At 53.9% G+C, this 27,647-nt stretch overlaps 7 protein-coding genes across 7 annotated transcripts; 4 read left to right on the forward strand and 3 right to left on the reverse strand.

Moving 5' to 3' along the window:
• Positions 1 to 1,343: 1,343 nt before the first annotated feature.
• AURANDRAFT_30965 (hypothetical protein) lies at positions 1,344 to 2,174 on the forward strand (the record flags this gene model as incomplete). Its single annotated transcript, XM_009041572.1, has 1 exon — positions 1,344 to 2,174. A coding segment is annotated over one exon (831 nt), but the record flags the coding sequence as incomplete, so codon positions are not given.
• Positions 2,175 to 2,460: 286 nt separating this feature from the next.
• On the reverse strand, positions 2,461 to 5,963 carry AURANDRAFT_38473 (hypothetical protein; the record flags this gene model as incomplete). The annotated part of the gene is made up of 17 exons (XM_009041619.1): positions 2,461 to 3,077; positions 3,132 to 3,200; positions 3,266 to 3,326; positions 3,382 to 3,473; positions 3,518 to 3,721; positions 3,782 to 3,887; positions 3,945 to 4,142; positions 4,195 to 4,231; positions 4,284 to 4,911; positions 4,968 to 5,101; positions 5,145 to 5,240; positions 5,290 to 5,368; positions 5,416 to 5,477; positions 5,521 to 5,575; positions 5,622 to 5,670; positions 5,715 to 5,754; positions 5,806 to 5,963. The coding sequence occupies 17 exons, from the start codon at positions 5,924 to 5,926 to the stop codon at positions 2,865 to 2,867; spliced, it is 2,244 nt and encodes a 747-aa protein (XP_009039867.1).
• Positions 5,964 to 10,153: 4,190 nt separating this feature from the next.
• On the reverse strand, positions 10,154 to 10,591 carry AURANDRAFT_59344 (hypothetical protein; the record flags this gene model as incomplete). Its single annotated transcript, XM_009041618.1, has 1 exon — positions 10,154 to 10,591. The coding sequence occupies one exon, from the start codon at positions 10,589 to 10,591 to the stop codon at positions 10,154 to 10,156; it is 438 nt and encodes a 145-aa protein (XP_009039866.1).
• A 751-nt stretch (positions 10,592 to 11,342) lies between these two features.
• AURANDRAFT_72233 (expressed protein) lies at positions 11,343 to 12,959 on the forward strand (the record flags this gene model as incomplete). Its single annotated transcript, XM_009041573.1, has 6 exons — positions 11,343 to 11,695; positions 11,746 to 11,836; positions 12,101 to 12,334; positions 12,422 to 12,512; positions 12,550 to 12,619; positions 12,674 to 12,959. 6 exons carry the CDS (start codon positions 11,343 to 11,345, stop codon positions 12,957 to 12,959), a joined length of 1,125 nt encoding a protein of 374 aa, XP_009039821.1.
• Positions 12,960 to 13,539: 580 nt separating this feature from the next.
• AURANDRAFT_72234 (hypothetical protein) lies at positions 13,540 to 20,332 on the forward strand (the record flags this gene model as incomplete). Its single annotated transcript, XM_009041574.1, has 8 exons — positions 13,540 to 14,300; positions 14,349 to 14,459; positions 14,508 to 15,330; positions 15,392 to 16,307; positions 16,351 to 16,688; positions 16,769 to 17,375; positions 17,574 to 17,581; positions 17,799 to 20,332. 8 exons carry the CDS (start codon positions 13,753 to 13,755, stop codon positions 19,584 to 19,586), a joined length of 5,139 nt encoding a protein of 1,712 aa, XP_009039822.1.
• Positions 20,333 to 20,589: 257 nt separating this feature from the next.
• Positions 20,590 to 23,219, forward strand: AURANDRAFT_66417 (hypothetical protein; the record flags this gene model as incomplete). The annotated part of the gene is made up of 7 exons (XM_009041575.1): positions 20,590 to 21,041; positions 21,229 to 21,360; positions 21,614 to 22,299; positions 22,350 to 22,520; positions 22,542 to 22,713; positions 22,843 to 22,846; positions 23,160 to 23,219. 7 exons carry the CDS (start codon positions 20,590 to 20,592, stop codon positions 23,217 to 23,219), a joined length of 1,677 nt encoding a protein of 558 aa, XP_009039823.1.
• Positions 23,220 to 23,254: 35 nt separating this feature from the next.
• On the reverse strand, positions 23,255 to 26,995 carry AURANDRAFT_72235 (hypothetical protein; the record flags this gene model as incomplete). The annotated part of the gene is made up of 12 exons (XM_009041617.1): positions 23,255 to 23,768; positions 23,811 to 23,976; positions 24,068 to 24,173; positions 24,221 to 24,306; positions 24,350 to 24,398; positions 24,473 to 24,744; positions 24,820 to 24,973; positions 25,030 to 25,334; positions 25,411 to 26,112; positions 26,157 to 26,407; positions 26,470 to 26,554; positions 26,597 to 26,995. The coding sequence occupies 12 exons, from the start codon at positions 26,666 to 26,668 to the stop codon at positions 23,656 to 23,658; spliced, it is 2,361 nt and encodes a 786-aa protein (XP_009039865.1).
• Between the last annotated feature and the right edge of the window lie 652 nt (positions 26,996 to 27,647).

A 27,647-nucleotide genomic window follows, 5' to 3' on the forward strand; every position in this document is an offset into this window, starting at 1 on the left:
GAGCTTCACTCAATTAGTTGCATTGGTCTCCTGGGGCCGCAGCGGAGCCTCCACATGGGCCCCGCGGGTCCACGAGCCGCCAGCGAGACCCGGAGGGCGGCGCATCGGGCCGCGGTGGACCACCGGTGGTTCGCGGCTGAAGGCCTCGGCGCGCGGGCGCGGCCGCCCACGGCGCCCCGGCGCCGCGGAGCGTCGCCGACAGGCCGGCCATATCATAGTATCCGGCCACTGGGCCGTCGCCGCGGCGGCCCGACGCTCTGCAGGCCCGCGCGGGCCTCTGGCGCCGAAACCGGCGCGTCGCGCGACGGCGCTCGAGCCGCGGCCGCGTGGCCATCCGGCGTCTCCGACGTGCACCGGCGCCGCGCACGGCCTCGCGGTAAGTATGCGCGGCCTCGGTCCAGCGCAGGCGCCCGGCGGCAGCGCTGCGCGCGCGGACGGCCGGGTTTCGTTCGCGAGAGCGTTTCGGGGCCATTTCCAACGACCGCCGGCGCTCGTTCGCCGCGCGTCGGCGGCCTCCGCACGAATAACTCGGTCGAGACGTGCGCCGCGTCGAGGGCTTTCGGGCACGCCCGGGGGCGCCTGGAACGGTGGGGCGCGTGGGGCGCGCGTAGGCCTGCGCAGCAAGCGTCATCATCGGCCGTGAAAATGGTCGATCTTAGCAAAACCCGCTGGTGCATCTGATGCTACCCCAGCGGTACCGAAAATGACCCCGAAACCGTCGGCGTGTCGCGGGACGTCGACGGATCCCAGGCTCGCGCGCCTCGCCTCGCAGGTCTTGTGGTAGAGATGATGTCGACCTCCGCAGCAGCCAGAGATCGTTGGAACCGCCTCGTGCGCCTTGAGCGCCAGCCCGCGGTCGAAGTACGTGCGTCGGGACGATGTTGGACGTCGCGCCCCGTCCGTTGTACTCTCGTGGACTCTCCGAAGCGCTCGCAGCCGCCGTAGTCGCGCGCGGCGCGGAAGGCGGTCCCGTCCACCGACCTCCACACAGTATCTGTGTGAGCGTTGCAAGTATCTGTGTGAGCGTTAGACGCCAAGGCCTTCACTGGACCCCATGGTGCGTGAGGACATTGGACTGTGATTTTTACGGCCTTTTTTTAGGATGACGATCCCGACGAAATAATGGAGCAAATTAATGAGGTGTCTCGAGAGATCGAAGGCCTGAAGCTCGAGAACGAGGTCTTCCGCAACTATCTTGAACGACAGATCCACGATCAGCCCGACGCGGAAGAAGTCCCAGCCGAAGGCAAGAAGGTAACAAATGGCGCCAACTGGCCGCTACAAATACATGTGTAAAGATCGCGTGATAGGGTTGGAGGCACCGCAGGCGGAACCTACCGCAAAAGTTGACAATGGAGCAGAAATGCGAGATCGCAAATGCGGAACAGGAGCGACTCGCGCAAGAGATTGGGGATAATCGCAAAGCATCGGAGAAATTAGCTGACACACTGCGAGCAGTCCTGGAAGAAACTGACATTCGCATTGCAGAGCTCAAGAAAGATGCCTATGAATTCAAGAGGGATATTGTCGTGGGCGCAGAAAATATGCGCACAGGCAAGACCATGGCGGAAAAGATGACGCGATATATGGAGGAGAAGCTGCGACAACGGGATAGTATGATCGAGAAATTGCGACTGAAAAACTCAACAATTAAGGCACAGCTGCAGAAGGTCGAGGCGCAGCTCAAGCAAAAGGAAGAGATGGGTGATGTCCTTCATTACATAGATTTTCACCAGCTTCAAATAGAAAACAAACAGTACCAGGCACAGATCGAAGAGCGTAATGAGGAGCTGCTCCGGTTAAAGATGACAACTGGGAAGACTGTGCAGACTCTCAACACCCTCAAACAGAAACTCAATGCAATACTGAGCGAGTCAAGCTGGCTTCACAGGGAGATCGCTGCGCGTAAAGAGCAGCTCCGCAAGGTCCGGGAAGATACGACGATTGTCAATGCGGAGATCGCTGCCGAGCGCCGTGGCAGGAAACGACTTGGTCAGCAGCAGGCAGAAACTACAGATATGCCCTCTACCCTTGATTACGTCGAGCAGAAGGCGCGAATGTACGACCTTCAATCCATGCTTCGGAACTGGGAGCGCAAGGTCGAGATAATGGAGATGGCCGCCAAGCGAGCAAGGACCATCGCCCACAGAGCCAAAGGCGCATCGCAGCTATAGCGGCATGGCCTGCAGCGATGAAGCACTCACCCAGTCAGGTCCACCGGAGTGCAGTAGGGCCAGTCGCCAGGCCCTGGGCTGGTGTGTCGTGACTGGAAGGACCTGGGTAGTAAACAGCAGGATGCTTACTAGGAAGCTAGGCTAGTGTATTAGCTCCCTGACGTCTACTAACGTCGCTATTAGCGAGATTGTGAACCGTGACTCCGGGGCAATAGTTTCGGAGGTCCCGTTTTCTGATGATCGGGCTACGATTTAGTCTAAGAGCGACCTGCGCGGTCCCCGTACTGCCAGATGGCGCATGGTTTAATATGCCAACATGGTGGTTTCGGACCAACCATCGCCATGGAAAAACAGGGAGGTGCGCACCCGTCTAGCCTCGGGAGCTAATTCCCTTTACATCGCGGCCGGCGGCAAAACCCCACACAGAACCCACCCCTTGCGTCGGACGGGACCAAAAAGCACCCGAAATGTCCCCGACAATTTGTGGACAATTTGGGGTCGGCGGCGCTGTCGGCGGCTGGGTGGGGTCCAAACTAGAACGCGTCGTATTTCCCGCGTTCGGGAGCCGGGGGCGGGGGGGGGGGGGGGGGCATGGGGCCCGCCAAAGTNCCGTGCTAGGTCCCGTTGGGTTTCTCCTGTCCAGGTTGTGCCATTGCCTGCCGTGAGTTCTAAAAACAGGCAATTCAATCTTCAGTCAATGTCAAAGCCAGTCGCTTCCATTTGAATTGCCATGGTTAGGAATTTCTTCAGCTTCTTCTTTGAATCATACAATGGTAGATCGATGCGGTTGAAACAAGTATGTGCCTTGGGGAAGACCGATACTGTCTCTGGAATAGAGTTGATTGTAAATTTGCGTATATTATTGTCATTTCCTTGAAGCGCACGGAAGCCCTGTGCGGGCACCTATGTTCACCAAGTCTTCTCCCAAAGCAGAGAGTCTCTGACACTGGATTCGACTCCTGAGGTACCGGTAACAAACTGAAGAAGTCGGGCCTTATGCTCCTCGTCAAAATCGTCGACCACGACCTGTAGTAATAGATCAGGATGAATTTCGTTTTGTTTCGTTTTTCTTGCGCAATGATGAATGGTACCTCCCAGAACCACTTGACCACTTTATGTGACGAACCTTTGCGCTCATAATCACCGGTGTACCTATGCGTATATTATGAATCTGTTATCAAGCAGCCCGCTGAGACATTTTTTTTACTCTGTATTTCGTTTCCAATCCTCAATGTCAATTTCCGGGAGTCCACACAATAGTAGCTCAAGCTCCTGGAAATCGAATACAGAGAGCAGTGCCTATAGTAGAGTATTATAATCACCTCGATCACAAATTCGATCACCTCAGGAACAACATCGTAGAATCCAATGAGCAAGGCCTTCACTTGTTCCTTGACACGGTCCAATAGTCGATACCGCATTTGAAGCTGTATGTAATCATCAACGTTACTATTCGTCACGGTGCAGTTGGCCCCATCAGATTTGAGTTCGACTGTTTGCGCCGTGCCCCAATGGTCCTCAGTTACCGTGAAGTCAAGACAGCAGACCTGAGAGACGACCCAGCCATTCAAAATGATAGGTTCAGAGCTTGGTAAATATTATAGTACCTCTACATCATCAAGATCTTTTAATTTGCACAAATTTGCGTAGGTGTCAGCATCCAGTTGTTCCAAGTCTGCCACTGTCAGCGGCCAACCTAAGATATGTTTGTACCTGTATGTGTCGCTCTTTAGCTTTGAGGTCAGGGACTTAGACGCGGCATGAAATGACAGCGGGCGTACAAGATGACCAGCAACAATCTGCCGATCGAACAGGGCCTTGCCAAGTAGCCGCCCGGTGAAGTGGAAATATCGCAAATGCTCATCATTGGCGATGCCCGAGGAAGGATTTATCTGCATACACATCTGGTTAATGGAACTGTAAGACCACAGGGCAAAGTCAGGATTGAAGAGCATATCTGATACCAACCTGTGTCCATATTGATCTATATGTTTTGACAGCTTATGCATTTGCTACTTACTGGAACCACTCTCGTGCAACGCCGCCTGCGTCCACGCCTGCCAGTCAATCTATATAAATTTATCGCAAGAACTTTGCACTGCGGCTAGCCTGGTTCAGCGATAAATTCAAAGCGAAAGATCTTGCGCATGTCAGCTTGAGTGATCGATTCGGTGGCTTCCATCGAGTCTTCCAATAAATTTTCTCGTCTCACATTGATCTTTATGTGTCCATCTTCCCACGGTACTTGAAGTTTTGCGATTTGTTGACGGAACCAAGCTTCTTTGTGTTGAAACGGCATTGCTGCATACCTCGACAGCTCCTGCGCAAGTGATGTGCCATTGTTTATCGCCGGCACAACCGTGGATAAGGCAGCATCTTTTGCAGGCACAAGCTGTAATGAGTGCGTTGCTTTTGACGTGGAGGTTCCAACAGTTAGCGTCCGCAATTCGCGAACAAAAGCAGTTTGCTCAAAGGCCCACTCTAGTTTCTTTTTAGCTTCTTGCTCACTATCAACCTCTCCTTCGCTACGAACCCAGTGGAAAGTTAGATCAGTCGACAGACAGCGAATCCAGCCATCTTTTTGGTAATTGAGCTTGATGGATTGGATTTCGTCAGAACTGAGCTTGATTGGCAACTGAAAGCGGATCTTTTGTCCAGGTCTGGCATTCGCAGGACAAGTAACCATGACACGCTGGCCATTTGCAATCAGGGCAAAGGCCTGCCCTGGACGCACGCCCTATGACAAGTACTCTGGGTACTAGTATCCGCGGACCATTGGCGCTGGCTCTGAGCCTGTGGCACATTCACCTCGAACATTTGGTTTCCGAAAGGACTTCGCACAGCATCATTAGACTGGCTGCTGGGCGAAGCCCCTCTGGAGGGACTGCCACCGCCTTGCACTGATGACATTGTGCCTTGATTGGCGCCTAATGTTTCTCGTGATTCAATACGCAACTATTCCATAAGCACCTCTCCGCGAGGTTGGGACCATAATTCGGACCTGTTTGAAGAGGGAGTTACACACGGATTTAAATACTGTTCTGACCTGCATGCCGGGTCTAACGCCTAGGAAGTAATTTTGGAAATCGTGCGTTCACTCAAAACGCTGATTTACCTGGTGGGCATGTCACCATAAGCTGTTGGTTGTTGACAAGTACGGGAAATTGTTCGCCGCTTCGAACACCATGTGGAACCTACAATCTATAATCAACCTCTGAAGGAAGAACGACACTACGGTCACGGTGGCCATGTATGCTTGCGTGCCCTGGGAGGATCTTGGCGCTGAGACGACGATGCGCTCGCCTTAAACATCGAGTGATATGGATCGCGATGGATGGTACATTACCTGGCCTTATGCCCGGAGGACATCGCACCATGAGTTGTTGCCCATTCGCAATGACCTAAAGTTGCTGCTAGGAAATCCTACTTTAAGGCCTTGGTAATCACCGGAAACTCCTGTCCCGGTCGTATCCCGGCTGGCACCGTCACGTAAAACCTGACCGAGACAAGGTGAAGGGAGGAGGGTGTAACACGTCTTACTGCGCCTGCCGGCGTTGCGAACCAGGGACCGAGTATGCGCCTATGACGACGGCGGTGTTCTTCGATACTATTCATCATAGTCTGGAATTGCCGGGTGGCACGCTTGAGGTGGACTGCGAATTAGAAATGCGCGAATTGGTTGTTGCGCCAGTGTGTATAGATTCACGAGCTCGGTTTTCGCGGTAATTGGAGGTCGACGATTCGTTCCCCATCGGTCAACTTTTGGAGCGCGGTCAACACTATGGTTTCGACGCTAGCCGTCTTTTTTCGGACACGGCACCTATTTCGTGCTGGCCGGGGGTGGAGCTGAAGTGCGGACAGTGTCCGCACTTCAGGATGAGGCGCGGACAGGCCAAGTCTTGCGATGTGTGCGCCCCCTGGAGGCCCACCGGCGGTCACACCGTGTCCTAGGGGTTCATATGGACGCCGCTGACCCGCGGCGCGCTGCAATTCGGTGCCGGCGGCGCGAGCCGCAACGGTTTCGGACCGAGCGCGACGCCGTGGCGCCGGGGCCAGAGCGGCGCCCGCCGACGCCGTGGACCGTACCCGCGCCCCACACACGCCCACCGTATGTTAATCGACGCGCTCCGCCGAAAGATCGTTGGAAATCGCTGGGAATCCGGCCGCGGCGCGCCGCGAACTCGCTCCGCCGTAGCGCGACACCGTGGCGCCGAGGGCCAGGGCGGCGCCCGCCGACGCCGTGGACCGTACCGGCGGCCCAGACACGCCCACCGTATGTTGTTCGACGCGCTCCAACAACAAATTGTTGGAAATCGCTGGGAATCCGGCTGCGGCGCGCCGCGAACTCGCTCCGCCGTTGCGCGAGGACGCGCCGCTCGGCCGTCCGCGCGCAATTTTGCGTCGACCGATCACCATCGCTGTGTTCCGCCGGACGCATCGGCATCGTGGAGCTCGTCGAGGGCGACCCTCGCGGTTTTGGACGACCGCGCGCCGCGCGACACTCGCCGAGATCGTCGCGGCCGAGAACGAGCGGACGGCCACCGCGGCCCTGATGCGGCCGCGTCCGCGCCTCGCTCGGGGCCTCTGTCGGTCGCGCGTCCATCGCCAGTTACGAACGTCGCCGCGGGTTGCTGGGCAGCTGCAAAGAGAGCCTTTGGGCACGCCCAGGGTCCCAAAACGGCTGTATTTTCACCTAAATTCAATCTGGCAGTGCCAATATGGCTCGTTTGAGTGGCAGCTTAGCCCAGCTGGCTTTCTGCCAGCCCCATTGTATTTCTCCTAAGTACGCCTCTGTGGCCTCGCGGCTCCTCCTGGGCTTGCTGGCCGCAGGCCAGCTACTTTTCTGGGCCAAACAGGCCAATTTCCGTCCACTTGGCCTTATCAGAGTCATCATAGGGTAGAATTTCAAACATACAAGTCAGGAGTATGCCCATATGGACGGGCGAGTCGAAAGGCTTGCCATCCAAAATACCCACGGCCATCTCACCCACCTCCTTCCTATAATGCTCCAGCAACTCATCATTCAAACCCAATTCTTGGATGTTAGGAGAAACCATATGACCTAAAAAATATAAGCCGCGCCACCCCGGACCCCGGGGAAGCGGCGAGCTGGGAGAGGACCACCACAACCAGCAGTTTTATTTAGCTGGATGATGATAGGTCTAAACTCACTAACTCGTTACCGGAAACATATTGTACTGCCGTAAATGCAATTTTGGGCATCTTCTCAGCACAGGGCCACTCATGATGATGGTGCTTCGGTCATACTCTCACGGAGTTCGAGGGACGTAGCGAGGTCCCCACCTTCTTTCTTTTACGCCTCCGGCGCCTTCGGCGCCTCTCCGGCGCCTCCGGCGCCGTTCCGGCGCCTGCGGCGCCGGTTTTTTTTCTTTTTTTTTCCTCTTTTTTCCTCTTTTTTTGGTCTCTGCCAGCATGAAAAAAGTGCCCTTTTTTCCGACACCTCCCCAAGCATCTAGGGTCCCGCCTCCCGGCGTCGGCCCGTGCGCGCGAACGTGGTCGTCCCTATTTCGGAAACCCGGTCAGTACCGGCGGGTACGTCTAAGGAACGCCCCAGCAAACTCTCACGCTCAACGGTGAGGGTATTGCAGCGATCGGATGGCGTTCGTCCGATCCCTAGAGGAAATCCAGCCCAAAACCGACCCTTACGCGACGACATACGAGTCATTTTCGGCGCTCTAAAGGGCCGCGCGCACGTCGCCATGACCATACGCGACGGTCTGGCCAAAAAGACCGCGCGACGGCAGCGTTTTCTCGTCGGCGAAAAAAACGCGTCTCGAGCACCGAAAACGACCCCGAAACCGTCGGCGTGTCGCGGGACGTCGACGGGTCCCAGGGTCGCGCGCTTCGCGTCGCAGGTGTTGTAGTAGATGAGGGCGGCCTCCCCAGCAGCCAGAGATCGTTGGAACCGCCGTCATCGATGCGAACTCGCCCGCCAGCCTCTCGCTGCGCGCTTTGAGCGCCTGGCGCCGCGGCCGATTGTAAGTCGCAGGGTGAGTCGTCGGGCCCTGGGGTAAGTCGCTGGGCTCGCCAAAACGGACGGATGACTGGTCACTCGCCAAAACCCGTGGGCTGCTAGTAGTTTTTATTACCGCTTGGCGAAGCCGCTGGCCGCCGGGCGGCGAGGCCCTCACGCGGCATTGTGTTTCTTTGGATATACAACCTTTGGATATACAATTATTCTTGACAACATATACTATTGGCTGGTGGGATGACCCAATAATGAGCAGCCAATATCCCAACTAGGACCACATGCCCCCCTGATACTTCCCTCCTTTCCCGTCTTCGTATATTATAATAGCCTCGCTGGCAGTTTGTCTGTGCGGTACCGTGCCCGAGTCTACGAGAGTAGCCTACTTCTTAATCTTAAGCTCGCTCTAGCACCAATTTAAACTGCCCTTAACCTGCTCTACACTACAGGTAGAGGAGTCCTCCACTCGACTCCGCATAGGTGGGGTGCGCTGGTCCCCCGCTCTAGATTCGCCCTAGCGGCATGTTGTCGCTTCTTCCATTCCCCTGTTCGGGGGGGGGGGGGGGGGGGGTCGCGTATTTGGGGCTTGGCTTCGATATATGACAAGGGCCGTGTGATATACCAACAGGAAAGTCTCCCTATTTCCCACTGGAGCTCCATACTTGCTCCAGCGGCCTACGCACCCTTGCGCTGCCAGGACATCTTTGAGAATCTGGGACTTTTGGGTACGGTGGCAGTCGGCTTTTTCTTTTTGAAACCAAGAGGAGGAGGCTGTTGTGAACTATTCTCTTTTGCTAATTGCGATGTGGTCGTTGTGTACACAGGCTATGAATCAAAGGCTGAATCAATGGGCCTCGAAAGGGAGCACTTTCGTGGACACTGAACGCCCCAATGGGATCTAAACATGTGCATGTTCACATCGAGACGATACCTAATAACAATAGCTAACTCAACTCATTTTTGCCGCAGAATTCTTGCACACCTTGCTAGACTTCTGTGGTGGTCTGGGTAGACCGCGTGATAGACGGTCGCTGACGAGCCTTTGCCTTGGATCATTCTCCAAGGTGTCACGGCGTTTTTGTGGTGAAGGAACCGACTTTTTGTGGTGCGTAGTATGGGCGCTTGCATGGGTATCTGGGCACTCGTTCGTCAAGACTTGCCTAGGAATGGTCGGACGGCACCGTCGAAAAGCACGTGAGGTGTCGGAATGAAATGGTCGTTGGCGTGACTCAACTATTCCAGACTGGAATGCAACTCCTGTCTGCTGTAGTGTGCCAGCCAATATACCCTGTGCACCAGCTGCCGGGTGCTCTTTTACACCCTGGCGAAGTTGGGGCTTTAGGCAACGAGCAATTCCTCGCTGCCTGGACAGTGCAACTCCACCATTCTTCCTGGGCGAGACGTCAAATGCTGAAACTTCCTGGACAATTTTGTCCCTGAGCTGTGACGGCGACAGGCTCTCACGCTCGAAAGAGAAGTCGCAGTGAGGTGCAGGGGGGTCCTCAGTGGGTAATTCAGCATAAGACAGATCTCGCAAATAGGGTTGGCCTAAGAGCATGGCGGCTGTGGCACGCTCTGATGGGCTGAATAGCAATAGCGTTTCGAGAGCAGACGTTGCTATTTCACTTGCTGACGGTATAATTTGAGGAAAAGCAACCTTCACTTTTCCACGGATAGAATCGAGGAACTTTCGCGCTTGCTTGTTTTTAATCCGCTCGATTTCTCCAGTATGTGGCGTGCCAATGACATCGAAGATTAGCTGAAGCTGATGTACGAAGTTCTTTCCAGGAAATATTGGCTTCCTGCCCAGAAGTTCGGCAAGAATACAACCCACTGACCACATATCAACCTATAGGGAACTCTAATAATCCAAGAACCAATGCCACAGATTTTACCGCATTCGTATAGCGACCATCTGGTGTGAGCATAAGCTCTGGTGGCCGGTACCTAGGGGCAATTAGTTCCGTTAACAAAAGGAATTCACCAGCACTCATGACGCTATATGAAACCAGCGTGTGACGACATGCTGGGTCATGGGACCCGCATCTTCGTCTGGATCACCACCTTGTGCAGCCACAGACCGTTGTCGTGCCAGACCAAAATCTGTAATACGCAACACACAATTTCGAGTCACCAGCAGATTGCCTGGCTTCAGATCACGATGAATGATGCCGTGTGCGTGTATATACTTAACACCCCGGACTAACTGATACATAAAATAGCGATGATGCGCATCTGATAGTGTTTGTGGCGATTGGATTATCCGATGAAGATCAGAATCCATTAGTTCCATGACAATGTAAAGCTCGTCATTGCAATCGTTGCAAAACAAGTCTAACATACTGACTACATTCACGTGTGCGCCTAGTAGCCGCATACATCGGATCTCGCGTAGGACGTGTTTAGAATCAGATGTGTGTGCAGACATGGGCTTGATCCGTTTTATTGCAAGGCGATNTGTGGAAACGGCGTCAGTGCAAGACACCACGACCCCATAACTGCCGCGCCCAATGATTTTCAAACCCGTGTATCTCGACCTCACTCTGAAAGCCGATCCGCCAACATTTATGTTTATGAAAGCCGACTTAACTTTAAAATTATATCCCAAATGTGGCCAGCGGCGAGGAGAAAAAAGAAAAAGAAGAAAATGAGGCGCCGGAGGCGCCGGAGGCGCCGACAGGCGCCGGAGCGCCTGAGACCCGGAAGTGGCCCGGTGCCTGGGGGATGCCCTCACCGGCAATAGTCGAGTAGCATCCAGGGGCTGCCCGGGCGCGCGCAATCTCCTAAATTGTCTCGCGCGCTGCGCGCGTGGCCGGAGGCGGCAGCTAGGCGGGGGCGACCAGGTAGCTACGCACGACGGGCTTTGCGAAACCGGTGCTCAGGTTCGAATTTACTACCGCGCTTCGCAAGAGAAAGGCTGCTGTATCGAACCTGCGTCGTACAAAATTTAATCCGGTTTTTTAATCAACCCACACTTATTAGTGTTGGCGGAGCGCGGGCAGCCGAACCAGACCTTGGGCGCATGCGGCCCAGGCTGCCGCGGCCTGCACGCACGGGGCAGCGCAAAAGCCGCTCTCCCATACTCCAGCCCGAATCGGCTTCAACGAAAAGTACATGACGACAACTGGACCGTCCTGAGAAAATCACCCGTATGAGAAAAAACTGAGCTAAGATTTAGAATGAGGCTGTGTCATGTATGCGTTGCCAGTCTCCTTTGCTATGCGTCTAGTACCATCTTGCTTGAAATAATCTCGCCAGATAGTGGTGCCTCGCTTGACTTGGCCGATTTGCGTGCCAACGGTGGTATCAATGTGGATATCTCTGTGGTAGTTGAGACCCACGCAGAGTTTATCCACGACGTCAACGGAAGCTCAATCTGCATATACATCAACGGGAGCACCTTTCCTAACAATCTAAAGTTTGCAGCTGCGAAAGGCGCCCTGGGCCTTGTCATGCCAACGACAGCATGGCAAGTTGGGCGGACATGGTTGCATGTCCAATTGTTCAAAACTAGCCAGTCTGGTCAACTGGAGTACTGGCATCATTTGATATTTGGCGTACGCGTACCAAACTTCTGCACAGGTGTGGGGAGACTAACAGCGCGATGCAGGTAGCAAGCATGCCAATATTCATTGACATAGCTGACAGGAAAAGTCGCCAATCAACAGCACAGGTGTGGAAACATGCTTCGAAGTGCTTCAATTTGGGACTTCTTAGGCGGGCGGCAAGGATATCACTTTGGTGCTCACGTAAGTGTATCAAATCACATTCACTTAAAAGCATTTCAGGGCCACGCTTCAAAACTCCAGGCTCACAATCGACGATGCGCACCGAGCGCTTATACTATTTGCATCGCTCCGGAAATACGCACCGATGAAATTCGTGAGGGAGGTGCATATCCGAGTGACTAGACCCTGGGATACAACGGATCACACAGCTGCTTATCGTGGTTCCGGATGCGCATGTTTTTGCCCTGGAGATACTCGAGTCATCAAATATCTATCCTTCTATCACGCTCGTTGCCGAGTCCTCTCTATTTGATGGTGTGGTGGAGGACACCTGGCACAACTATGCGCTGCAAATGGCACTCAAACTGCTTGTGGCACGGCACGTGACAACAGAGCATTACATTACATTAGATGCCGACGTTGTTGTTGTCGGGGACTTGAGCGTCTCTCAGCTACTACCTGGGGGTAAAGCTGCGCAAGCTACAGCGTTCCCGAACATAAATCAAACCAGCTAGTGTCTCAAATTGTAGGTTCACAGCGGAACCGCGGAGTATCCACCCGCACTGGTGGCGAGGGTCTTCCGCACTACTAGGAATCTCCGACGAATCGTTTCCCATGGCAGTATTTGGGGTCACACCGGCCGTCCTATCCACGGTAGGTGCCCTTACTGCCACGGCCTCAGTCAAGAATCGTTTCGAAAAAATTGACTGGCAAGAAGTTTGGCTCAGGTTCAGGTTCCAGAGTCGCTGAGCAAAATCGAATGGTACTCGTATACGGCACAGGTCCTGGGAGACTGGACTGTGGTGGAGTGAGTACACTCTATACCGACTTGCACTTGACAGACACGGTCTTTTCAAGAAGCTCCACGCCGCCTACGGATCCTCCATTCTGTGTCATGCGGTATGGGTTCCAAGCGAATTGCCTTGGGATATACTCGCGGCGTTTCGCGACCCCATGTGCATCTTTTCTCTAGTCCAATCCACGACAAACACCCCACCCTCCGCAATTGCCGCTAGTGTAAGCGCGCACATGAGGGGGTGGCGGCGGGGGCGGGGTAGCTGGCTCTAGCGAGATAGTAAACTAAGGGACGCGGGGGGCAGCCTGAGTGGACTGCCATGGTATCCGAAAGTGAACTACCGCAGCTGTGCAGTGGCGGTACACCAGCGTGATGGTTTCTGGTATCCCCATTCATATTCAACCCGTTTACGACTACGTTCTTTCCCTCGGAATTTCCATGGTCGACAAGCGCCTTCTTTGTGTACTGAAAGGAGGGGAAGCCAGCACTAGACTGCTCACCTTCGTCCGACAGGCGGTGCCATTCTCCCCCTGCAATCGAGCGCGGGGGGAAATGCAAGAGCGAAGCGAAAGAGAATGCGTGAGGTCTACGCAGAGAGACCGAGCGCTGGGCTCCGACTTGCTGAGCACCTAGCGAGATAGTAAACTCCGAGACAGGGAGGCAGCCTGATGGGGCTGCCCTGCCGTCTGAGGGTGAACTACCGAGGCTACGCAGCCTGAGCGGCGGTACATCGGCGTCTCTGTTATCCTCCCGGAACCTCAGCTGCCGTAGTATACGGGGGCCGGGGCTACTGGACGCACGGGCAGAGGACCTGCCTCACTAGGTCCAGGAAGACTCCCCGTCTATTATAGTGCGGGACGCAACTATAGCAGGGTTAGAAAGTACCAAGGAGAGGGGGAGAACCCTGAGTGGCTCTGTACCAGCGAGCCACTAGGAAGGTCAAATTTCTCTATCTCTCTAATGCTCATTTCATCCCATAGAGGTAATCTAGGATTCCGGGGGGCTGCAAAGATTTCGTCTTTGTCAATCATGGCGTAACGCGATAGTGCCACCTGGTTACTTACAATGGCTAGTGACAGCTCCCAGCCCAACCCGCCTGTGAAGGCGACAGCTGTAAGGCCGGAACCAACAATTCTGTCGCTCCTGTTATCGTCTAAAACACAGAAGCAGGCATCTGCGGCTGTCTCAGCCCAATCTATGAACACGCTCCCAACGTTAGCAATGATGTCCAAGGCAGAGCAGCGTCGAGTTAATCGTTTGCCGAAAGCCTCGGAGGAGGAGGAGTCGCGGACAGAGGATATTCGAAGGAAGTTGGGTTCCCTCGGACGACGGGAATTCTCTGTGGTGTCAGCAATGGTTGCAGGGCACCAACCAATGTCAAAATTAGATCTCAGGACCAATGCTACACCTCTGAAACACTCTACGGGCAGCCGCCTCTATGATTCTGTCCGACGGGTAGGTGAGCAATTGACACAAAGGGCAATGATTGATGTAGACTATGAACAATCTAGCCCAGGCATGATCCTTCCAATGTTTCGACCCCCACCCGTCCTATCCGTGGCCAACCAGGTGAATTGCAATTCTTCCTCTGAGACTATCACAATCGCTGCAAAGTCGCCATTGATTAACATATCACATACTGTGATTCCAACAAGACCCAGGCCAACACCCCTCGATGTTCACTTTAAAACACGAGCACAGACCATCAATACCCTTCGCGAGCAGCCCCCCACTACCATGCACCGAGTTAAGCACGATGCGTATCCCTCCATGTCTAAACTGGCAAATTACAGATCAAACTTGACGTCAAGTTGTTTTAGGTTGAAGATGATGCAGGACGTTAGCAGAACATTAGCTGTGAAAGTGGCGAAGCCATCGGTGCAAGCAGCGCTAAGACCCGCGCTGCTGGAACGCGGGGGCCAACTGCTCAGAGAGCAGGTCAAAAGTTTTGAAACTGTGTCGGCCCGGAGGCGATTTAGCAGGTGGCATATGATCGCGGTAGAAATGACTCGGGAACGCAAAAGTCGTGCGAGCACAATACTCTGGCGCACTGCTCAACGCTGGTTGGCGAGTGTGGAGCTACGGGAAAGGATCATATTGCGAGCCTCACAAATTGATCGCGAACGTCGCGCAGTAATGCGATTCGTTGGAACACGAGAATTATTGGTAGTTTCCATGCAAGGTTTCATCAGGGGGGGAAATACTCGAAGACTCTTAAGACAGCAATCGTGTCTGAATACCGCCTCGTATGTCGTACAGCGTGGCGTGCGTTGTCATTCGGCTAGAGTCACACTGGTGAAATTACGCTTTGAATACACGCAGGGAGCTGCAGCAGCAGTCTTTTTGCAACGTCGTGTGCGAGGGAAGCGAGGCCGCAAACGCTATTGCGCGGTACTAGCTGCAGAGCGTGCATCAAAGATTTCAGCATTCATACAACGCAGGGTTTTCATGCGCCGCAAGCAATTCCGCATCAATGGAGCGGCCATCATTATCCAAGAACGTTGGCGAAAACGCATGCGTATGCGTCGCCATCATTTCAGAGAGGAGCGCCTACGGGTGCGCAAAGCCAATACCATTCGCAGGGCAATATCACGCTTCAATGCACGTGCAAAGCGTCGTCATCGCCGTGCTGCGGGGAAGGATGTGCGTCTTCCCGGCATTCTATAGGGCTCTTGAGACGTATGTCTTATCTTTTCGTATGTAGGTGACTCGTTTAAGGACCGATTTCGCAATTTGGGCACAGAACCGATATCGCGAGAAGGCTGCAAAAGGATGTCTGGCGCAGTTGCGATTTAACTCTCAAGTCGACATCGCCGCTCAACGTAAGTACCGCACACATCAGCTCAGTGCGTTGAGGCTCTATGATGATAAACATATGCATCCCAGCGGCTTCCAGGAAAGATCTTTGTCTTCCTCGTGGCGACATGCCGTGGTTCGAGCCTTTCGATTTGCGCTCGTTGCCTCGACAGATTCCGGTTGTGTGCCAACAAAATTATCCCAGAGGATTAAACGCGAGCTGGCGGCAACGAAGATTGCCGGGGCTTTTCGTGCTCACCGTTGCGTTGTCCGAGTGCGCTCGCAGCATCTTCATGCACGGCTTAGTTTGCGTGCAGCCGAAGCAATAAGAAGAGAAGCTGCAGTCACTCTAACACAGCAGCTAGTTCGCGGTTGGATAGCACGTCATAACGGCCAGATCAGACTAAAAGCTCTTCATGCCACCACAATCGAAAAAGTTGTGCGCGGCAATTGGGGACGAGCCATTGCTCGTCGAACCTCTGCGAGGCAGACCGCTGCAGTCCGCCTCCAGGCCGCCGTGCGGGTCAGAGCGATCGTCAGAGATATCGGTCCACGCCGCGTGCGCCGGCGCCGTTTGAATGGCCCGACCACCACAGTCCAGACATGCGTTCGTCGTCTTGCTGCGTCTCGACTAGCCGTAGAGCTTCGCGCAGCTGCCACGGTTGGCGACGAAGGCGGTATTCGTGCGCACGCTATGCTCACTAGATGCCGCCGCATCACTCGAGCAGAACTGTGTGCCGAGTCTTTATGCGGTTCTGCCAATTATCGTGGTGAATTTCAGGCTGTTTTTGCACATTATTGTCGCATTGTTCCAGTGCCTGGCGGTCACTCCCTGGGAAAATTAAATTTACGAGGTTTTGTGTGTAGGCACACATCCAGCTTTTGATGAAGTATCAGTTAAACATCGACAACAGCAGAGAGTTGCCAAACATGGTGCGACACAGCACAAGACATGTGCCTTTACAAATCATGAAGCGGTTGTCAAGCAGCAGCATTGTGCCGGTGCAAAGATGGCATCGTCTGAATTTGTCCGGCTTTTTAAAGAGACACCTGGTGCCATGCTTGGGGGAGAAAGAGGTCGTGGTCCAGCATGCAAAGAATCGACGAAGACCCTGAAGGCTAATGATTACGAACTTATTTTTGCCAAACAGAAGAATCATGGCGAGAAAACTATTGCTTTTGAGACATTTCTTGCCCCAAACAGTGTACCTTAAAGGCTCGAACCCCGAGGTGTATTTGTTTTGAGTAACTCAGAGTTTGCTTGGCTCATTGCAATCTATCTCAGGCATGTCTTGATTGCGTCAGTGCAGAACTTCGCCCGGGCGTGCGTAACTTTGAGGGCAGACTCTTGCTTCAATCGCACGTGGCACGTGCACTCACCATCCTCGTAGATTTGTGGCTGCCTCTCAAATGGGCGCACAAGATAAAGCAGGCCTTACATCTGCGCGCTGATGACAGACTAGAAGTGGCTGCAGCGAAAATACAGAAGATAGCTCGGGTTGTTGCTGCGCACAACTGCACCGCAGTAAAAAGATTAGCTAGGGGACGCGCTGTGCGTGCACAACTTAAACAAACAGCCTCGGTGTCTATACAAAAGCGGCTCGCACGAGGACCATCCACAAGAGCTGCCACAGCCCTGCTCGCAATGCGTGCGTTCAGGAAGTATGTCGTTGATCGTCATGAGGTCCTACAGTACGCAGCACCAGCCATTGGAGAAGACGACGACATGCTTACCGAGCAAAGCATCATATGCTACTGGGCGTTTGTTGGCACTTCGGGGGGGGATCTCGTAAACGTAAAAGCAAAGCGACGCTTTGTGCTTGCGCTCAAAGGTTCGGGGACACGTGTCTCATGGGTGAAACCCAAGCTGCTGCGTGATAAGGATGTCGCCCGTATTTCGCAGCGGCCGACGAGGCGCACGGCCTATGTCGTAGACTGCGCATATTGTGGGGTCCAGGCTGCTGAAAAGGTTTGTCTTGACTCGTGTGCCGATCCGCACGTGCCCGGCGCGCCAAAAAGGAAATATGGGAAATGCCGCCCAGGCTTCGTTTCAAATGTGATTCGGGTTGACAAGGCAAGACTGCACGTAGGTATTGCGGTGAGTGTTGGGCTGCTGTTCACCGCAGAGGAAAGCGGCAGCGGCACCGGTTTCACATCATAGCAACGTGCGTTGATTGCGGTGGAAAGCAACCTGCGAGTCGAACCTGTGGTACCTGCTCTGCGTCTGAGGGTCGCATTATCTCACTTTGCGACGCATTCACCGGCGCTTTCTATCCACTATTGGTCTCTGTCTAGATGTGTCTTGCTGTGCACAGGTCTGCTTTCACAATCGACATCCATTCGATGGGCAAAGTGGAAGACGTGAAATATCGATGGAAACACAGGCGCGAATCGAGCGCAAGAGCCTGGCCTTGAAGAGATCAGTCGCAGAAAAAGACTTGGAGAAGCGCGCGTTGCGTGCCGCGTCTGCTGCGTCTGCAAATGGAGACTATGCAGCAGCACGAATAGCAAGACGCGAGGCAAATTCTCACAAAGTCTCTGCTGCACAAGCACGAAGCGAGGCGAGAGAGCTTCGGCCACACCACTGGACGGCTCTGGTCCAACCGTGTGCAGCATGTGGTGATTACGCAGCTCGATGGCGATGCCCTCCTTGTGAGGAGTCATACTGTGCGGGATGTTATTCACAGCTTCATGCGTTTGGTTCACGTCTCACGCACGCATGCGACCGTCTTGGTTACTATACAGCAGAGATACATGCTCGCGACGAGCGCTTATTCCGCGCAAACACGCGGCGCGTCCTTGAGAGACATCGACGCGAAGCCGCACGCGCAGCGGAGCCGACAAAGCGCAATCGTGCTGCCATTACAATTCAACGCACTTATTTTGCCACTGTCGGCCGAGTAGAAGGGCAACGGCAGCTTCAGGAATCACGCCACGGCCAGCGCGAGGCCTGGCAGCAGCTAAAGAATGGCGCTTCTCGTCATCTGGACATGGGCCATCTGTTTCTAGACCTGATAGGCTGCGCGCCCTTTTTGAGTAGTGACGCAAAAGAACAACTCGCAGTGAAGCGTGTTGCGCTCTGGAAGCACAAATCCAGTGATGAAATATTTTTAGTCAAGAGTTCCAGTGGAATCCGCCACGAAGACTTCTCTGCACGTGTATACCTGCTATTTGACTATAGGCGCGCGCGTGCCCGCTATTTTATCTCGCAAAACGGCGCAGATATCTGCTGGAGGGCAAATGATGCTGCCGATCCAAAGAAGTGTCCTGCGCGGGGCTTCGATGTCGCCTTGCTTACTGAACTATGTGATCAGGCTATATATGGTGGTGTGCGACTGCCAGGCCGTGCCTTTCCTCTGGCCGGTCAAAAATCCGTTGCGGTCTCGCACGACCTAAGTGGGTTCGTCCGTCAAAATGATCGCATTCGCATTGGGAAACGTCTATGTCGGATTCATGCTGCACGTCCAGATGCTGTAGCCAAAGAAAGCCTGCAGCTTCGTTTCTGTTGGCTTGGCGAAAACTATTCCAGGGAATTGGCGGGAGAGGGCGGGGGTCTCTGCTTGTACCGGCTCCCTCCGCAAGCTCGGGCCGGTAAGTTTTGGACCATGTTGGGGCGGACCTCGTACGAAAACCAACTCACGCAGGGTGTAATCAAACGCTATCGCGGATTGCACGTTGGAATTGGGCATCAACAAAAAATCCTAGCAAAGCGGCTCCGACCTTGGCTTCCCAAGATAGCTGAAAAGATCAAGAAATGGTCTAAAGACCACGACCTGATGCAAGAACGAATCAAGTGGTGGACCTGGGATTGGCAAGTTTTACTCGAAGCTCGCCAAAAGAAGGCTGACCGTGAGGCTGTTCGACAAGGTATGTCCATGGAAGCAAGAGAAGCAATGCGTGATGAAGAACGGAAAAATGCTTACATGGGCCTCGCTCCCAAGTCCGAAACTATGTGGAAACAGATTGAGGTCGACGGTAAGCCAGTCTGGAAACACGTCAAAACAGGCGAGATCACAGCTGAGAAGCCAAAGGAGCTTAAGTCGGCTAGTGAGCTCGCTCACGAGGAAGCGAAAGCCAAAATGAAGAAGAAGAGACGATACTGATAGAGTAGCCGGGGGATAGCATGTCTCAGTAGATCTGGAGGTGGTCACCCGTGGAAGCTCGCAGCTACTGGCAGCTTGTTGGTTCCACGTAGCTTTGTAAAGTGCCGATGGAAGTGCCGGCATGTGTCAGGAGATTGCAAAGCCATATGACTAAGTGCAGCATAGACTTCCTTTTCCAGTTCCAGAGCATGGGCATTTGAAAGTGGCTTAAGCCATGATTTCCATCGCACCGGCTGCTGCTCTTATTCAGCACGCGCAGGTCTCGGGAGAGTGCGGTGGCTCCACCGCGGGTGGTGCTTGTTGAGCTCCGAAAGATGGCTTCGTTGCTTCCTGCTGGCAGCACTGGCGATGTGCTCCTTGCGCGAAATTGCCTGACTGCAAGTCAGGTGAAACAAAGTTGGGAGAATCATCTGGCTATTGTGCGCTGCACGCGCTCTCGAGGAAATCTTCTCCTATCCAGCCGGCCGTATTCGCTTCCCTCGACGAACACGCTAGACAAGCTGCGGCCGGGGCCATGGACTGGATCGGACGCGCAAACGCGGGCCTGGGCCGGCTCTACGGCCCCTTGGGCCCCGTAATGGCTGCGAGACACGCGCCACCCGCCCGTAGCGACGTGCCAGGGAGCACCAGGCTCAGCGAGGTAGCACAGTCGCCGGACAGTGCACCTGCTGGATAGAAGCCTGGCCGGCGCCACAGTGACGTTAGGAAGCTAATAAATTGCCCTAGCTTCCTAATACCATCCCTCCATTGCTGTTAGTGGAGACCATATACAGGCCTATATGCCTAAAGAAAATAAGCCGCGCCACCCCGGGCCTCGGGGAAGCGGCGAGCTGGGAGAGGACCACCGAAACCAGCAGTTTTATTTGGCTGGGTGATGATAGGTGGTCTAAACTCACTAACTCGCTACCGGAAACATAGTGTACAACCGTAAATGCAATTTCGCTCGCTATCATTTCCTATATCTTATATCTTGGTCTTTGCGCTGTTTCGTTTGACTTACATCATGGCCATGCCATCTCGTTCGACGAGAAACACAGGTGCGGCGATCATGATCCAACATTCCACCCCGGGTGAAATTGGTCCGGGGAGCTACACACCGAGGCGCAAACTAAACACAAGTAAACAACCCAACTTCGCCGCCTTCGCTTCATCCAACGCCCGCAAGTTGAATCAAAACACACACACGTCTGCGCTGACACCGGGTCCTGGGTCCTACGTTCGTGCGTCGAAAGTATCTCGCAGAGAAGTTTCAAGCAATATATTTAAGACAAACATTGCTCGGCTAGCACCGTCTGCTCCCGGCTCGACCATCTTTCGTCTGTCTACCATTGCCGATAATCCAGGACCTGGTCAATACAGGAACCCTTTTAAGGAACCCGCATCTGGTCCACGGCGACCCTTGAATTGCAAGGGGGAATCGGCCGCATCACGTGTTGCAAAGGCAACAGGTTCAGAGTCCTCAGCGCTACGATTCAATCCACCGACCATTCCGCGAAGGGAGCAATCAAACGGCTACGACACTAGCGAACATGGTCCGATGCCCCTCCCAATGCCAGGAGATGTCATCAAGCGGAGCTCTCGATAAACTTCTGATAGCCTTGGTAGTTATCAGATGGAAGTTTTTAGGTATTTAGTGGACTAGGTCCGGACACAGTCGGGCCCGCCTTTTACAATCTGCCGAAGACGATGCGTTCGGACGGAACAACCTTCTGCAAGTCGAGCACTCGACGGCAGGCGCGCTGCAGCGCCTAAGAGTCGCTTTGTTCAACAAGATGTGATTTTGCTCGGTCAGGTCTTTTCAAGTAATACTACCCCTGGGCCTGGCGACTATGACCCAAGCGGTAAAGGTCACCTCGAGCATGTTGGAACACACACTGGGACATCCATGACTGGCCTTTCCAGTTTCAAATCGAAAATTCCAATGGCTTTTGAAATGTCGGCTCTTTCAAGACAAACCAACGACATCGGCCCGGGCGCGTATGTTTTGATTCAAAATTTGAAACAACAGCCACAATGTTTCCACACAGGTTTATTGGACCGGCGTCTCACCGATGCGATTGGCCATCGGTCCTGCAGTGCTTCGGGACAACAGCAGAACGTCGGGGTTGGAACCGGCCCAAGAGCCTACCTTTTGTAGAGCCTACTTGCTCCGGGGCGCCGGGTCCAGGATCATATGGAACCACACAGTCTTCCTTCAAATCCCAAATACAGAAGCGACTGACTGACGATCCAATAGCATTTGGCTCGACAGATGTGCGGCCATGTCTGAAAACCAATCCAGATATCCCAAGAGAACCTCACAAGCTTGGATCCCAGTCTGCACGTGCAGCAGCATCCGACCCTGGCCCTGGTGATTATGACTTGAAAAATCAGTCAATAGCTAGCATGATAAAGAAAAAAACCAGTGGACGCCACGGCATATTTGGCACCTGCACAGCGAGGTTTGATCCGCATTGTCTCCCGCCAGAAGTCGCTAGACTTTTACAGTATCAGGGTGTCACTGCCTCGGGTGTCGACACACCTGGTCCTGACTCCTACGAGATCTCCCGCACGATGCAAGAAGTTCCCAACTCAAGAGCTCAGCTTGTGTACACCTTCCGGTCAGGAGTGGAGCGCTTTGGTACACAGGAATATGATACTCGAGCGCCAGGGGTACTCCAAATTGGCTCACGCCAGAAACCAAGCGTTGGTGGCATTCCTGCGCAGCAGGCCTGTAAATTAGAGGCGCTTCCTCGCAATGGAGACTACTAAACATTAATATAGGTGAATACATGCTGCCATCTTCCTTCGATCAAAGTCAGAAAGCTGTTCGTGCTTGTCCATTTTCTGCACTCGCATCCAAGACAAGGCGGTTTGATGAAGGTCACTTGTTCGATGGCAAACTCATCGCGGAGACCCCAGGCCCGGGTGCAGCTGACAAAGTTGAGCAAAATTGTTACTCCTTCTGATACATAGGCACGTATATGCCCAGGGATCTGCGAGGACAGGGCTCATTATATAATTCTAAGCAAACAAGAGAGACTCGATTCAGACACTCACAGCCAACTACCTCGATTGACGTTGGCCCTGGTACGTATGCGGCTCCCAGCACAATTATCAAACGAACCTTCAATGTGACATATGCTAAGTAAAAGGATCATGAGCCGACTCGAAACGATGAGGGAGCGTGCCATATATCCTCAAAGTAACCTCGTAACCTCCACAAACAATGTTTCATTTTTTAGTGTGCCCCCCCCCCCCCCCCCTATAAAAGTAGGACCGTTTATTTTAATTCCACCCGGGAAGGGCGAATTCGTACATAAACCACACGAAACGACCGTCGACCGAGGGGCTGCCCCGTTCGACGTCAAGATCGCCTTCTTATCGCGGACTAAGACGGCGCGCGCACGTTTTCTCGGACGCTGAGCCTCACTGCGCGGTTAGTCCGAGATAGGAAGGACTCCAGACCCGCCCCCGGGGCCCCGGTCGCAGCCCATAACGTGCGCAGGAGGTGCTTCAACGCGATTCAATTTCCCAATTTAGCATCCGGTGGTTAGAATGAGCGCAAGTCCCGTACATCAACCTGACGTCAAGGTACAGTCCGGAGAGGGGCTGGGGTTACTGGACGAACGGGCAGAGGACCCGCCTCACTAGGTCCAGGAAGACTCTCCGTCTATTACAGTGCAGAACGCAGCTAGAAATATTTACGGGGGAAAAGGGGAAGACCCTGGGTGGCTCTGTACCCGGTCAGCGAGCCACTAGGAAAGTGGAGATCTCCCTATCTCCCTACTAGGAACTTTTACTCTGTACTGTGAACCCAAAGTCAAGTAGGAGAAGTGTACATCGAAGGGCAATTCCCGCTACACCGCAAAAAGCGCTTGTTTTGGAGGCCGGCCGCCAAAAACAATAATAATAAATTGGCCGGCCTTCGGCCAGCAGAAGGGGCCAGGAGAGCTGGCCTTCACATCCAGCAGAAAAGACACAAAAAATCAGCGCGCATTTATGGCGCTGCTTGTGCGCCGGTCTCCCTGGATGAGAGGACCGGGCCTCGCCTCTTTAGGTACGGTCGGGAGAGGGCGCTTTCCCTTGATCAGAGAGCGCCTGACGCCCGTACAGATAGGTCACTGACTTCAAGAAAATAAGCTAGACTTTCTTTGATGAAGGGCAGGCTAGCACCAGGCAAAATCACCGCTGCCCCCAGACCTACAAAGTAGAGTTCAGGTTGCCAACAACTTCTTCGAACACCTGCCTGCAATTCCAGCGCACCATTTGTAAGATATGTTAGAAAGTCGTCGGTGATCATTTGATGAAGCTGAAAGACGGTCTCCAAGGCAGGGTTTACTGTGTTCTTTGCACATCTTGGCGTTAGCAAAGGGGAAGGCTGCAAGAAGAACGATGCTCGCACAAACACCTGCAGATATAAGTTATTTCAACAATCATCTATCCATATGCCTAATCCCCCCAAGGACTCTAATTATTCTCAAGTGTGGTCTAAGGCTCACAGAAGAGCACAGCTTTCGTGGGAGCGCACTGGCTCGTTTGATTTTGATCATGAGATCCAGTTTTTCCCCCAAATAACTGTCCAAGCTCACTTCGCTGGCCCTGTGCCTAAAGATGGCAATCTGCATGGCGGTACATTGATTTTGAATCATTACGTGTTCTCTTGCGAGTTCCCTATTCTCGGCCTGAGCTGGACATCAACCGTACCGACAGCATCACCTTTGAAACTCACGATAGGCACCTATACATATAGACTGCCACAAGTGCCTGTAAAGGGAAAGCACCGTAGCGGCAATATCTAGGAGGTAAAAGATGGGCTCTAGATAACAGAACCTGATATTCCAGAAACATTGCATGGCTGGTGCGACAACAATGTAACACTGAGCACCAGTCATTTGTTTGTGTACCCAACACCAACTAGTTCATGCCGGGGGGGGTCGTAGAAAAGATTGTCAGCGACAGTGTCAAACAAGGAGGGCCTCCCGTAAAGTTCAAACCAATGTGACCGCAGGCTTCGAATCTGAGCAAGCCGACGACTCATCTTTATCAAGCTCCAAGTGTCTGCGACATCATTGCGTTCTGAAATTACGACAACACAAGGCTCAGGCTCAAATAAATCTTCACCAGTTTCAACTACTTTGACCCTGAATCGCGTGTCTCTCTTTAGCTCGTCGGAGACCTGCAAGATCTTGTAACGCACGATTCTCTGGACTTTGAAAGAGACTCGTTTCGGCATATGCCCGCATTGGGATACACAATTTGCTTCGAAGACCATGGAACTCAGTGTCACTAGCTGTTGCTCAAGGCTCCAATTTTCACACTGCAATTTTTTTCTGTGGGAAAGATGGGCGGTGATCGCCTCATGGTGAAATTTGCGTGTCGCCATACTCCACGTGACCTGTTGGCTCCTAAGAAGACTTACTCTCATTTTCCGAGTGCCGGTTGAAAGAGCGATCGTGCGCACCTGACACTCGCCTCTGACATGTGCACAAGGAGAAGTATATTTTGTCCCAATAAGATGTGATCGCCGTCATACAGCTTCCGCGTATTGTCCAGGATGCGCTCCCCGTTGACAGAAACTAATGCATCTCGTTCGACTTCCAACATGAGATTGTCTCCCCCAGTCAGATATATAATACAGTGAGCTGGAAGAATCCCAGCTACCCTGAACATGACTATGCGTGTGTTCTGTGCATTAGAGCCAAACCTAGACCCAATCAAAATTTTATTTTTGTCAACTGGCAAGTAGAGGCGATGGGACAGAAACACCTAGGTGTGACAACCTCAATTGTGGTCAAACAAGGAAATTCTTGAGACACTAAACCATGGGTGATTTTTGTGGAACATCTGGTGATATACTTGATAAGCAAGGTACTTCTGCCATGCGACCATGACCAGAAGACTCCAAGCCCAATGTAGCCAGCCAGCTGTTCCGGACTGATTTGTACTCTCTTGTGATCCGAAGCCGCTCCTTCAGCGAGTGATTCAAATGAGGCGAATAATGTGGCTCGCGCAATTTCAGTGAAGCCGACATTGAAGAATATTGCAGAAGTCGAGACTCTGCGAGCAGCGCTAGTGTGGTTTCGCTCTCGTAGATATCAACGAGGGTTGGGCCCATACAACCCAGCCAAATTGTGCGAAGTCGATCAGTGAGCATTTGTACCATCATACTTGTGAGCATAGAGTCACACAAGTAGGCATTAGCCAAGCGGCCGGTGGCAACACACTTTTGTAGAGCTTCACGAGATTGTTCAGCTGTCGAGGTATACTCGATGGTTTTCGTGCCCATAGAGAATGTATGTGAGCCAATCTCCAAAAATGACGCGGTGTTATGGCCCCAGTCGGTTTGACAAGCACACTGGATATGGAGGTGAGCACAGTTGGGGAATACATCTGACTGGAGATATAGTGCAGCTCGAACGGATAGAGCATCTGCGACCAAAGACAGGAACTCATCTCGACTATTGGCCGTGTGGTATGTGCGTCCGCCAAGGCCGCTTACATTGCTGGAACAACAGTCATGACGCGGCGAGAGAAGGTCATAAACCTAGTGCAGTCAATGTAAATCCTTTCAAGAACTCCTTGTCTCACCTGTTCGCCATATACTTGAGAAACTGAAACATCAATTACTCCAATAGCAGCTTGCTGTCCCCTGCGGCGATAGTATGTCTCTGCAAACTCTGGTAGTAGGCCAGACTTCAGATCATGAGCACCAAAAAGGCATCGAGACTTTCCTGTTCCTGGGCCACCTACCACGCACAGCGCCGCACTGTACCCGTTCAACACAGATTCCAATAGTACTTCTCGAACCTCGATCAAAACTCGCCCTGTCTCCGCATCATCTACAATTTGCGGCTACTCCCGACTTCAGTAGCTATCTGATATATATTCCGAGGATTCTTACCGATACAAACTTTATCGAGCGGTGTGCATGTATGGGTCCCGCTTCTTGGATTCGTTACTATTACATTTCCTGACTCCACGCTCACCTGCGAAGACTATTTCATGCACATCTCCTAATCACCGCGCACCGCGCGGGGGAACCCAAGTTCGCTGTCGCCCATGGGGCGGATGCACGCAATGGAGAGGTGCCGGGTGTTCATTTTTATTTTATTTGGGCGTCAGGGGATTGCTCACTCTGTCTCACTAAGATACAATCTTCTAGGTCACTATATGGGCATGTTTCACCCCCGTATGGCGACCCTTTGCAGGCTCGAGGATCGTTCGGCGGTCCAGAGCAGCGGTCAGCATCGACATCGAGTGCGCGGACCGCAAGTGCTCTCAGCGAGGGCCGGACGTCGACGCGCTGGCCGCCGACGGCTCCCGCAGGCGCTCGCGGCCGAAGGCGTCGGCGCGCGGCCGCGGCCGACCACGGCGCCCCGGCGCCGCGGAGCGTCGCCGACAGGCCGGCCATATCATAGTATCCGGTCACTGGGCCGTCGCCGCGGCGGCCCGACGCCCTGCGGGCCTGCTCGGGCCTCCGGCGCCGAAACCGGCGCGTCGCGCGACGGCGCTCGAGCCGTGACCGCGCGGCCATCCGGCGCCTCCGACGAGCACCGGCGCCTCGCACGGCCTCGCGGTATACATGCGCGGTCTCGGTCCAGCGCAGGCGCCCGGCGGCAGCGCTGCGCGCGCGGACGGGCGGGTTTCGTTCGCGAGAGCGTCTCATGAGCCATCTCTAGCGACCGCTCGTTCGTCGCGCGACGGCGGCCTCCGCACGGATAACTCGGTCCAGAGGTGCGCCGTGTGATGGGCTTTCGGGCGCACCCGGGGGCGCGGCGGCGCGCGGCGCTGGCGTCGAGCACGAGTCGATTGCCCTGCGTGACGTACCGCTGGACGGGGCCGGAGATGCTCTCGTGAGGTGCCGTGGGGTGTCTTTGCAGTGCAGATTTCATCAATAAGAGTGGGGGGGCCCCAAGTTTTGCGAAGCCCGCGCCGCAGGCGTGCCCACGGGCAACTTTACGACTGTCCGTCGGGGGAGAGCGGAACCGCAACGGCGCGATGCTACCCCTCGTTCGCGACGGTCCGTCACCCGTCCGGGGGTTCGCAACCTCGGAACCCCCGGCAACGGCCGCGCGTCTA

This window comes from Aureococcus anophagefferens (genome assembly GCF_000186865.1).
Source record: "Aureococcus anophagefferens unplaced genomic scaffold AURANscaffold_22, whole genome shotgun sequence".
Taxonomy (NCBI): domain Eukaryota; class Pelagophyceae; order Pelagomonadales; family Pelagomonadaceae; genus Aureococcus; species Aureococcus anophagefferens.